This window comes from Polyodon spathula, chromosome 1, assembly GCF_017654505.1.
Source record: "Polyodon spathula isolate WHYD16114869_AA chromosome 1, ASM1765450v1, whole genome shotgun sequence".
NCBI classification, from domain to species: domain Eukaryota; kingdom Metazoa; phylum Chordata; class Actinopteri; order Acipenseriformes; family Polyodontidae; genus Polyodon; species Polyodon spathula.
The window spans coordinates 19,337,916-19,351,227 of NC_054534.1; the positions used below are offsets into that span (position 1 = coordinate 19,337,916).

Genomic DNA, 13,312 nt, shown 5'->3' on the forward strand with positions numbered 1-13,312 from the left:
TCTTGAAAAAAAAAAAGTAACAAAATAACATTGATCAGAATTGTATTATTACAATTCAGGTTGTGTTGTAATAACAATACACCTACAGTACACGGCTGAAATAATTAAATTCTTGTCTTCTGACCATCAAGACTAAAACTCTTTCTTTTCATCCTAGAGATTGAACCTTCACTGCCCATGTTAGAAAGCCCATGTTAGAAAACCCCAAAGGAAGGCCAAACAATGCTACTTTGTAGAAACTGTTCTTAAAGCACGGATTCTGGATGTCAAAGATCAAACAAACAGTATTGTGAAAGCTGTAGATATTGCAAGCACCATTACGTTAGAATGATGTGATATTTTGCATGTGTTGGGAAGTGTTTGTTCTGGTTAATACTGCTGGCATTCCTTTGGGTCAGTATGTTAGCCGAAGCATGGCTTTGTTTTTGCCAGCCTTTCTTAACCTATCCTAAACTTAGAAACAGCTGTAGCATACCATATTCTTACTTATAAATAATAGATATTGTTTGCAAATTAGCCAAGTGCTCTCAGAAGTGGGCAGGTTAGAGTGATAAGAAGCTGTACTTGTGATTATAGGTTTCTGTCTATGGTGTGGCACACCTCTGGCTTTGACAATTAAAAATCTCCCCCTAGTGGTGTCACAAGTTGTTGTTTCTCATAATAACATCATGTAGTCTAGCGCAGTATAAAGGATTGGCAGCCTTTGCAACAAACATATACAACATGTCTAAAATGAGTAGGGCTGTAAATGTGTGGCAGGTCTACCAACATATGTGATAGGTGTTTTACGTTTTATCTCTTGGATAAGTAAGAATCACATATTCAGGTATCTGCTGCTCCAATAGGGCAGTGGGGACTGTCAGTCTCAAGTCTAGAGAGAACAAATCCAAGAGGGGCGGGGGGATCATCATTAAAATAGTATTTTGCGACACCTCCATAAGGAATTGTCTGAAAAGAACAGCATTTTCTGAAAATGTACAAATTGCTTTGCTGGGAGGGTCATGGCTGATGTACCTTTTTATTTATTTTTATTTTTTTAAATTTTTTTATTAAAAGATTATGACACTTTTATAGCTTGAAATGTTCCTTTGCCTTCCTGAAACAGTACTACAGAAGAGAGATGTCAGTTGTGTCAGAGTTCATGATATTAAAAAAAAAAAAAAGATCCTGTTAGAACATGTTTCATTCACTGCCTATCAAGTTCCATTGTCATGAAATGGGTTTATCAATGAAACATAACAGTGCATATCAGTGCTATAAAGTACCACTTACCATTAAATAAAAATACTGTTAATTGTTCAGTGTTGGAAAAATTGTGATTTTATTTGTTATACTGTATTATTGTTTCATTGTGAAATTGGATTTGGAAACTCAAAATATTTCATGCATTTTTCTTTGTAGTTGGAAAAATATTACCTCTTGTACTAACTAGCCGCTCGCTGCCAGCCTCCCAAAAAACATACCCAATATTGTTGTTTAATATGCTGTTATTTTTATTATTATTATTATTATTATTATTATTATTATTATTATTATTATTATTATTATTATTATTATAGCCTGTTACTATATTTTACATACAAATATATTAATTATGCCCTTATACTTTAATCAAATCAAGGTACTGATAGAATGCAGCAAAAGTAATCAGACCTGCTCACAGAAGCACCTGATTTACTGTAAAGGAGCTTTCTGATAGGCTGAAACACCCATTTGAATCCAAGTGCACGATCTTCCTCAAGCCAGTGTCAATTCAAGTGTTGTTGCTAAGGTTTTGCATTTTTTCTTTTGCCTCTGCAATTTTCACTGACTTTTGTGGCTTCAAGCTGCACTTTCATTGTTAATTTCATTGTCATTTTTTTTGTAAAGAATTAACTGACTTTTAAGGCTTCAAGCTTAAACTGTAATATTTTGAAACAGATGTTGTTCTTGAATATAAACAGTAATAGTGCGTGGTCTAACCTGCCGAAATAATGATTTGAATTCCATGAAAGGCATAGGTCAGTTTCAGAACAGCAGTGTATACAAACCTTTCACTTTCTACTTTCACCTGCACATCTCATGTCATTTGCTATGTTTTATACTATGTGTTTTAATTCTAATTATTTATAGCATTAGTTAAAAGAAGTTAATATTTTATCAATTTTGAACTAATTATATTTTCAGCTGTCATAAAATAAAATAAAAATAAACAGGATCCTGATGATTTGTGTGATATTTTATATTTGATTAATTAAGCTTCTTGTCAAATTAGATTTCTGGTTTTGAAAGCAGTCAGTGATTGATATACTTACAGTTTGTGTTACTATTTGTATAACGAAGGGGGATGCTATTATAGTTTGCAGTGCATTATGGTAGTAATCATATTGCCACCATCAACTCCACCAAAAAGATGCAAAATTTCACACTTGAAGCTGAACTAAATGAATCATGAGACATGCCTCTTGTTAAATTATTCCAGTTGCAGTCTGCTCTGTGTAGTGCTTCATAGTTTATACTCAGTTTTCATTTGTGCTGCAGTGTGCACAGCTTCTAGGCTTGTAAAAAAAAAAATGATTAAAAGATAGGGGGTTAGAGGGTGACTGCCTAATATTTACCCTGCATGTGAGATCGCAGATAAAACTTCCAATTGTGGTATGGGCTTTGCGAAATATCCTCTGAGACCAGACTGATGCCATCAGAAATGTATAACTTGTATGTTTAGCTTAGGCCACCAGATTGGAATGACATTAGGTCATAACAGTACTTGGCTGGTATGACTCTGGAAACAGATAAAAGGCTTCACATCCAGAGTTGTGCTAGTTATGGAATCAAGGACTATGAGGGCACTTGAAGGTAGCAGGACAATCTATATTGAAGCCTGCAATCATAATGAAAACCTATTATACAAGGATAGTGTTTGCCTGTTGGTTATTTATTCCCAAAAGTCACTTTTTTGTTGCTATTAATAGAGATACAGAATTTTTCAGCAGATTCTCCTTTAAATGGACAAACACGATTGAATACCCTGGGCTTCTATTTAAAGAAGTTTTAAATGCAATGAATATAAACCCCTTCTTGAGGAGATATCTGAAGGTGTAGTTAAAAGAGAAATGACTGAGAATTATGGCTACCCATAATGTTATAAATACCATTTCCAAAACTTAAATTTACCAGGTTTAACTGTTTTTTACTCTGTAGGATTATCTAAACACATGTTTTTATTATTATTTATCATACCAAGATAGATTATGTCATTCCAGCCAGCTCAAATAAGATTTACTAATTGTATAATGTCTTTGAGAAAAAAATTACTGAGAAAAAAATTATATATTAAAAATACAAAACTGAAAGATCATAATTGGATAAGTCTCCACTCCCCTGAGTTAGTACTTGGTGGAAGCACCTTTGGCAGCAATTACAGCTGTGAGTCTGTTGGGATAGGTCTCTACACACCTATATTTGGCAAAATTTGATCATTCGTCTTTACAAAACTGTTCAAGCTCTGTCAAGTTCCTTGGGGAGTGTTGATGGACAGTAATCTTCAAGTCATACCACAAATTTTTGATTGGATTTAGGTCGGGGCTCTGACTGGGCCACTCAGGGACATTTACCTTTTTGTTCCTTAGCCACTCCAGTGTAGCTTTGGCTGTGTGCTTTAGATCATTGTTATGCTGAAAGGTGATCCTCTGTCCCAGTTTCAGCTTTCTTGCAGAGCACATCAGATTTCCCTCAAGGACTTCTCTGTACTTTGCTCCATTCATTTTCCCTTCTATCCTGACAAGTGCACAAGTCTTTGCCAATGAGAAACATCCCCATATAACATGATGCTGCCCCCACCATGCTTCACAGTAGGGATGGTGTTCTTTGGGTGTTGTGCTGTGTTGGGTTTGTGCCAAACATAACACTTTGCATTTTAAGTTCCATTTTAGTTTTGTCAGACAACAAAACTTTTTGCCACATGGCTACAGAATCTCCTGAGTGTTTTTTTGCATACTTCAAATGGGATTCAAGATGGACTTTCTTGAGTAATAGCTTCCTTCTTGCCACCCTATCATATAGGCAAGATTTGTGGAGTGCTTGGGATATACACATGCACACTTTGACCAGTCTTGGCCATAAAAGCCTGTAGCAAAGTTGCCATTGGCCTCCTGGTAGCCTCTCTGATCAGTCTCCTTCTTGCTCGGTCATCCAGTTTGGAGGGTGGCCTGATCTAGGCAGGGTCTTGGTGGTGCCATACACCTTCCACTTCTTAATAATCGTCTTGACTGTGCACCAAGGGATATTCAAGGCCTTTGATATTTTTTTTTTATACCCACCGGTATAAAAAAAAAAAACATTTTTATACCGGAGTTCTTTTGAAAGCGCCTTGGTTGTCATGGTTGAGTCTTTGCTTTGAAATGCACTACCCTGCAGAGGGAAGCTACAGGAACTGCTACATTTATCATGAAATCATGTTAATCTCTACAGTTTAATACAGATGGAGGCCACTTAACTTGGTGTGTGATTTTAAAGTCGATTGGTTACACCTGAGCTAATTTAGGATTGCTATTACAAGGGGGGTGGACACTTATCCAACCAAGCTATTTCAGTTTTATTTTTAAATAATTTTCTACATATTTCTAGAATATTTATATATGTAAATATTTTGAAAGGGGGTGTAGACTTTCTATAGGCACTGTAAGTGGAAAAAAATCCTCATTTAAATGCATAAAACTCTGAGGCACTGAAATAACAAACTGTGAAAAAATCTCATATTACTGAATTACAAATTGTACATTGAAATTTTGTTCTGTTTGCTATTTTATTTTTGAACACTGAAACTCAGAATGAATTATTGTAAGGTGACATTGGTTTTATGTTGGGAAATATTTTTAAGAATATGAGAGAATTGGTCAGGGGTCTGAATACTGTTGCAAGGCACTATATATATATATATATATATATATATATATATATATATATATATATATATATATATATATATATATATATAAAGAAATGTGGTTGGCCAAATTTAGCTAAACTTTAATATGGAACAATAATATAATAACAGGGATGAAAGATCAGTGAGATTATTAAATGGATCTCCAGAATGAAGGAATTTAAAGTGGATAATCTTTTTGATATCTACAAGTGAAGAGTGACATAGCAAGGATATCTCCCTTCTGAACATGGAAATGGATCCACTGTAAAAGCACAGGGATGGATATTATAATGTTGGTGAAAGCAGGTAATCAGAAGCTAGAAGATTCTAGGACACCTGGATGTGAAAGATGATGAAAAACTAAGGTGTGTGGTAAGAAGGGAAGGAGATAGGTATAGTGAGTGTCAAGATTAATCAGTTAATAAATATGGTTCATGATTAAAGGAAACTGCAGATAATGTTCAGACTTCAAAATAATGTGATAAAACCAGAGATAGTAAATGCTGGCAGTGCAGGAAGGAAGGTGCTTTGAGAGTGGGAAGTCATTGGTTAGGAAGGTGCTTTGAGAGTGGGAAGTCATTGGTAAGGAAGGTGCTTTGACTGTGGGAAGTCATTGGTTAGGAAGGTGCTTTGACAGTGGGAAGTCATTGGTGGTAGGAAGGTGCTTTGACAGTGGGAAGTCATTGGTAAGGAAGGTGCTTTGACAGTGGGAAGTCATTGGTAAGGAAGGTGCTTTGACAGTGGGAAGTCATTGGTTAGGAAGGTGCTTTGACAGTGGGAAGTCATTGGTTAGGAAGGTGCTTTGAGAGTGGGAAGTCATTGGTTAGGAAGGTATTTGGACAGTGGGAAGTCATTGGTAAGGAAGATGCTTTGACAGTGGGAAGTCATTGTTTGAATAATGGGGGTTATTGTGGGGGATTTGGACCACAGAGAGGTTAAAGATGTTTTTTATAGTCCATATAGAGAGTGGGAGGTGGGGGGGGAGGAATATCCAAGAATACTTGCTGGCTGATTAACTACTATTACATTTAAGCATCCGGAGCCAAGTCTAGTGAGGCTTCTTTTAAAATCGAATTTGTGTATACGGTTGTGAAAGTGTTTGTGTACTCAAGTAAAACTACAACAACTATGACTACAAACATTTAATCAGAGTGAATGTTTATTACCACTAATCTCAATAGGTACCATGTACTGTTGGTTTTACTCTACTATTCAAGTAAAAAAGCTAAATAGTCCAGTACTGTAGTGTGCAATAGCATTCTTAAAGGTTGAAGTGACTGATATGGAATCTGTATCCTTTTCTTTCACTTGAATTCTAAATTCATACATCCTGCCATTTACAGAACAGTGTCCCTGAGGTTAACTTCTAAATGTGCATAGAGGATGTGTTTAAGGGCATAACTGTTGTACATTCAAATATTAGCCTGGAAAAAGTATATAAAGGCAACCAAGGTTAATTGGCCTCATCTGCAAATCAGCCACAGGCAGTGCACACATTCTTGCACATGCTTTGCAGAGCTGAGGCTGATTTTAATTACTTTGATATGGGACTATTTTAAAAACCACAGCAGATTATTTCCTACTGTGCAGTTTAAATGCTGTACATTGAAATATTAATGTGCAGCTTTGGTCAAAAAAATTGTATCACCTAGAATCTTAGGATTGAGACATACCAGAAGCCATAATAGTAGTACAGTACAGTATGTTAACGTAACATTATTCAACAGGTTTTATTCCACTTTTTAACGCAAAACTTTTCGTCATAGCTGTATATTACTGGATATCATTTTTATGTTAAATTGTGCACAATATTCACTTTTCAAATGTTGAGCTGTGTTATTTTTCATAGAAACTAATCTCTCTCTCTCTCTCTCTCTCTCTCTCTCTCTCTCTCTCTCTCTCTCTCTCTCTCTCTCTCTCTCTCTATATATATATATATATATATATATATATATATATATATATATATATATATAACACTTATTATAGACCTTACAATTTTTTTTTATCTTAGAAGTAGTCATTTTTTCCCTATTGTACCCATTGGGACATGAGATATAATATTTCATTTGTTTTAGATGTACTATTTGAAACAAACATGATACATTTTCACTAAATCTGTTGTACCAAGACTGTAGTCCCTGCATTGTGTCGGTGGGATGTCAAATTCTTTTCATTAAGTTAGCAACCACATGAGAAATGTTCTGACTTTTTTGTGCTCATTTCTTATAGGCTGCTGTTACTTTTTGTTTTGAAAGTGGGTATCTTTTTGTTTTCAAAGCGGCTACGTGGTGTGTTTCTGCTGAATGTATATTGCTGCCAGGGCAATCCGTTTTTTTTAAAATATATTTTATAATTATAAACTGGATATTTTGGGCTTCTTTATAAACATGATTTTCCAATTCTCCCGAACTTTCAGGAGGCAAACATATACATTTTTAAAAGATATACATTTTTAACAGTTAAATGTACACCGAATGTATTATGGGATAAGAGTATTCTAGTGAGCATTTACACAATTAAAAGAGACATACTTTACAATTAAAACCAGGTCAACTGTGCATATTAACTTTTAAACAATTGTCTCTAGAGACTGGAAGAGAGACCTATTTAGTTTGTTTTTAGTTGGGGGAAAGATTACATTTTTACTGTAACCATTAAAAAACTAAAATGGAAAGTACCTTTTATAGAGCACCTATCAAAAAAATAAATAAAAAGATTATCTTTAGAAAAGATATGTCTGGGATACTGACAACACACAATGCAGAAATAATGTGTCTCTATCGTGATCATTGAATTGATGTGAAACAACTGTTTCATAAACCCAAGCAACCGATGTTTGTATGCCTTACTGGTAAAGATACATTTTTAGGACTTTTCCTCTTTCCACTATAATAAACAAAAAAAAAAAAAAAAAAAAAAAAAAAAAAAAAAAAAAAAAAATCCTTCAGAAAAAAAAAACAAAAACAAAAAAAAAAAAAATTTATAATATATATATATATATATATATATATATATATATATATATATATATATATATATATATATATATATATATATATATATATATAAATATTAAATTATATTAAATGACACTCTCAGATTAGCATTAGTTGATGCTGATACATGTTTTATTACATTGTCTACATCAAATAATCGTCCCTGTTGGAAATTCCAGTAATTACCAGCTCTGGTCTATCCTGGTCTGAGCTACTAGTTTCACTGGTCGTGCTGGGTGATAATCTGGTTAATATAGTTCAAGTTAAAAAAAGGTAGTTTAAAATCCTTTTAATATACATTCCTAAATATTAACTTATAGTTATTTGATTGATGTAAACCTGTGCACCTGTTGTTATATCTGGTGGAGATACAGTTGGAAAGCAGTAAATGTTTGTTATAAATCCCAATCCTTGCTGATAACCAGCTGGGATTTTCAGCAGGGCTATTAAAAGACCAAATCTTTTTCCGAACACGTACATGTGGTGAAAGCAGGGGGATTTACATAGTTGATATGATATCAAGATGGAAGGATTAATTATGATTAAAACTGTATTATCAGGTTCATTTAATTAACTTTAAGCCTTCTGGTGCTTCTTAGATGTTTATTCAGCAGTTGCAGGCAACTGTAGATGGTAGACTGTTAAGATGGGTTTTTATATGTAGAGGGCATTTGAAAAACATTCCTTAAAACACTTTGGTGATAACTAATGGGTGAGTCACTAATAACAATGGTGCAAAAATTGACAACTTCATAGACGATGCTGTCATGGCATGTCTATTGATATAGCTTCCACAATGACTTTGGGTGGCCAAGGAACTGACACAAGAACTGCAAGAACTTCATGGGCAGTGACATCATTTAATTCTGATCTGATATAAAAACAACAAACAGCAGCTCGGAATGTTGGTGCAACTACTCTTAATTGTAAATTCCAGCATTTAAGTCACTGTTAGGTCCTAAAATGTATTAGGCAAATCAAATAAAAATAAAACGTTTTAGTAATTAACAATGTGTAGTAGTTTATGTGTTCATGCAGGTCGGGCTGTTTGTTCAGTAACTTGTTTACAGTGTGTTCAGTCTACTCAAAGCCTCTTCCTGGCTTTGTTAGAGAGAGAGCACTGTGTCTGTGTCTGTATCTGTGTTGTTATTGTTATGATATGCTGAGATGAAGTTGCTGAAAGTAATCAGACTGCATCCAGTTGTTTGTTTTTTTTCAACTCGTCATTCAAGCCGGGGACTAGTTGCTGTCATGGTTACTGAATTGCTGCTGTATTTATGTATTTTCCAGCGGGTTGATTTGGAACAGTGATTAAACATCATTTGAAAGATAACATCTGAGATCCTTTAACGGAGATTAAGGCCCTCTTATTGACCAGTCAGATTAAAGGAAATCTCTGATCCATTTTCTAATGTACATTCCATTATCCATTACACATTATGTGATGTAATGGAACTTGGATCAAATAAGATAATTAGCTTACAGCAGAGTCACGTTGAGAAGATAAACATTTTTTGATGTTGTTAATACTTACCATGAAATTCAATGAAAAAATGTAAAAGAACCATTACAGTTCGTAACTCTTTCGTTACACAAATTCAACAGCATAGCGCTATTACCCCTTATTGAAAGAATAATTAAAGCTGTGGATCAGAATACTTCAGGAGATACTTCTTCTTATTGTACATCTAATTTATTTTAAGGCATGGCCAGAACTGTAATCAGTTCATTCTGTGTGGGTAGCTATATATTTAACCCCACTGAAGCAGCCAATCAAAGTGACCCGTATCTAAAGATTATGCCTATTAATTACTAATTAATTAATAACTATTAATAACTATTACTTGCAAAGAGATCTTAGCTGGGACACAAATAATAGTTTTTCAATATTTAATAAAAAAAAAACAGTTTGCATCAGACAAAAACAAATGTTGTTTTCACAGACAAAAAACAAAACAAAACAAACACATTTGTGCATTTATTGCATTGTCAGGCCAGAGTAATGAATGGAAAAGATAATTCTGTTACAGAAAAAGAGTCTACATTCTTCTTTCAATCATACTGTGTTTTCCACTTGCCAAAAGGAAAGCTGATAGCTCAGGCAATGTACACAACGGTAGATAATTCAGTCATAGTGATTAGCTCTTAAAATAGGACATAAAAAGCTTACAAGTATGTGATGAATCAGTGAGTATTTGCTAATTCCACAACATTTCGTGTCAGTTAACAGCACCACCATGGCAGTAAAGCTCCCTGGATGAAAGGAAAGTTCTCCTCAAAATGGCTTTTAAATCACTCATTGCTATTGATTGGTACTCAATTGCAAACTAGGCAAAGGTAGCTTTGTGTTGTGAAATGAACACATTTTTAACAGGATTCACTTAACTGCTGACAAAAAACATATTAAAAGGGAATTAGTCAGAATTTAGATTAAACAGTTTGAAGCTTTAGTACAAATACAATATTAAATATTTATCATACACTTTTGACACAAGGCAGTGCATCCCTTACCCTTCAGATAAAGCTGTGTTGGTTTTGGTTTGGAAGAAAACTGCATGAGTGTCTATATCAGGGACAATGTGCCATCAGCGGCTTCTCAGGCACCTGCAGGAAAGAGCCAGACCCTCTGCAGAGACACAGTGCCATCGGACTTTATTTACAGGGAATGGCAGTCTGGGATTGGCCAGCTTCGGATCCTTGACTGTCTTTGTGCTGGGAAAGGCAAAGCAATTGTATTTGTGAGTACTACTAACTACGCGACCACTGTGCGTTCAGCTGGGGTCGGCATAACTTAGCCCAGAAATTAGTTAGGGGATTGTAAATCCTACAGAACTATAAAGAGAGTGTGTGAGTGTAGCGGGGCAAGCATTTACACTGGGACAAATGCTACATCAACTGTAGGCAATTCCGTAGCTGTGTTTTTCCACTGTGTTTTGTTTTTTTTTCTTTTTTTGTTCACACTCTTGTTTGTGTGTACCATTGCTGGTATAGTCACATGTTTTTTTGAGTCTGACCCCACCTTGAAGAAACTATTGCTGGTACCCTAGTGGCAGCTACCTGCAATTATTTGTATAAACAACTTTTGAAAATAAAGCAATTAAATCACATGGACCTTTGCGGCAATGTAGTGTAATTTCTTTTGTACCTTTCCACCTGTCAGTGGATACCCACAATTCTCTTTCACAAAGCCTTTATTGTTGTTTTCCACTATGTATGTACTGTATATGGAATTGTGTTAACACAATTGCTGTTCAATGAATGAATAGAGTGTAGCGATCTCAGTTCCAGTATGCAGGTGCATCGCACAGAGCAAGGCAATCCACACACAGGCGGAGGGCGGGCATGAACCCGGGACCTCTCGCACTAAAGCACAGCGTCAATACCGCTGTACAAAAGAGCCGACTCCCTTGCAAGCAGCGTATATCAGGCTTATGTCTCTGTGTGTGATTATGTCACCTACCAGCCCTGTTGCTGCCTTCCCCCATGCACGCTAGAATAGATTTGAATGAATAGGATACTGAGGATCCCATAAAAGTGTGCAGTCTGGATGGTTATTTAACTGATGGTATTGTTGGGAACACAATGGTGGCACTGGTAGCTTATAAAAGCAAATCTGGCAGAATATTACACTGTCAGTACAGGAAAAAAACCTAATAAAGTTACCAAACCAGAAATAAAGAACTCAGACTTTTAAATGATGGGTCTCAGGTTGTTTTTGTAATTTACTTTAGAATTGGAATTAGTGTTTTATTTTCCTTTCAGAAAAAATTGCGCTAATGGTGATTTGCAGTAAATAGCTTGGAGAATCTAGCCCATTAGCTACATTTTGTTTTGAACATGTAGGCAGCAGATATATTCCCAATATCAAAGCTTATGTTAGTTATTGATCCCATTGCATCAATGGAAAACACATTTTTGTATACATTCTTGTGATCTAATGTCAAATTAATCTTTGCTTTCAAAGAGCAAATATGATTGTGACTTTTAATTAGTGTGTCGATTCCCACACGACACTTTAACATCAATACAACTACCCCTAAAGCAATAGAAAATGCTATTGCTTTACTGTAGGACTACACTGGATTTTGAATATCAGAAATGCAGATGAGTACATAATGTTAAACTACATTCTTATTGAGATCCGTGTCCAAACCCGAATTTCAAAATAATACAAACTCCATGGGGTGATGCACATCCTAATAACTTCATCAATGAGTACCTGATCTTTGATTTCAACATTAAATGTTTATGGTTTAATTTGTTCTCAGCGTTACCCCCAGCCCCCACCCCCAAAAATATTTTAAAGTACAGAATATGGTTTGTCCATCAGAATACAAAATTGTGTGAATCTATTTTTTCCCTTTTTGAAAACAAACTATAATGATGGACTTGCTTACACGTTTCCAGATTTACTGCAATAACTGCTAATTTCTCAAATGTGTTTTGGGTTCCAGATACCATGATAACCAAGATGTCACTAGCAACTTTTTGGGAGCGATGTGGCTAATTTCAATCACATTTCTGTCCATTGGATATGGGGACATGGTACCACATACATACTGTGGCAAAGGGGTTTGTCTTCTTACTGGAATTATGGTAAGTATGAATTGTAGAACATTTCTCCTTTTAATTGTAAACTCACATGTTAAACATTAAACAGATGTGGAGTTTAAGAAGTGGTTCATTTTTGGTGTTAATGATAATTCTTTCTTTGCAGTCTATCGTGTGAACCATTTCTCATGCAAAAATATTTGTAGACTGTTAGTGTTCCCGTTTATAGAAAGGAAATGACACAAAGGGCAGGCCAATTTGCTACACAAATTCTATGCATTGATTTACATAAATAGATGGGGGATTTGTATTTGTACAATTTATTCACATGCCCACAGGGTCTGGCACTGTTATTTTAATGTCCCAGTATATTAAAACATTCCAATAATTGCCCTATTTGCAAAAAGCCATTAAATAACTTTCAATATTCATAAAACTGTTATAGACTGTTGGTTTCTTTACCCTTTAACAGTTTCATATACAGCTTGGCCAAAAGTTTTCAATCACCCTATAGAATTAACTAATTTGGCTTCATAAAGTTGAATAAAATCTGCTGAATAATGTGATGTTAACATATTGAGTTACATATCATTTTGTAGTTTTCCATATACTTAACGTAAAACTGAAAAACTTAAATCTAACATGAAATACTACTACTAGTACAGTACTACTAGTAGTACCGGTAGACTTTTGCTAAATAATTTTGTAGTTTCTTTGTTTACATGATGTAAAATAAATGTTCCAAATTATGTTCACACACACATACAGTTGCTCTCAAAAGTATTCACCCCCCTTGGACTTTTCCACATTTTATTGTGTTACAACATGGAATCAAAATATATTTAATTAGGAGTTT

At 34.8% G+C, this 13,312-nt stretch overlaps 1 protein-coding gene across 2 annotated transcripts in view; it reads left to right on the forward strand.

Moving 5' to 3' along the window:
* Positions 1 to 13,312, forward strand: part of LOC121315157 (small conductance calcium-activated potassium channel protein 2-like) — a 65,355-nt gene that overhangs the window by 29,842 nt on the left and 22,201 nt on the right. For both annotated transcript variants that reach the window (XM_041249156.1, XM_041249163.1), the window contains exon 4: positions 12,360 to 12,501. In XM_041249156.1, coding sequence (XP_041105090.1) covers positions 12,360 to 12,501 — 142 coding nt within the window. The remainder of the gene's footprint in view (positions 1 to 12,359; positions 12,502 to 13,312) is intronic.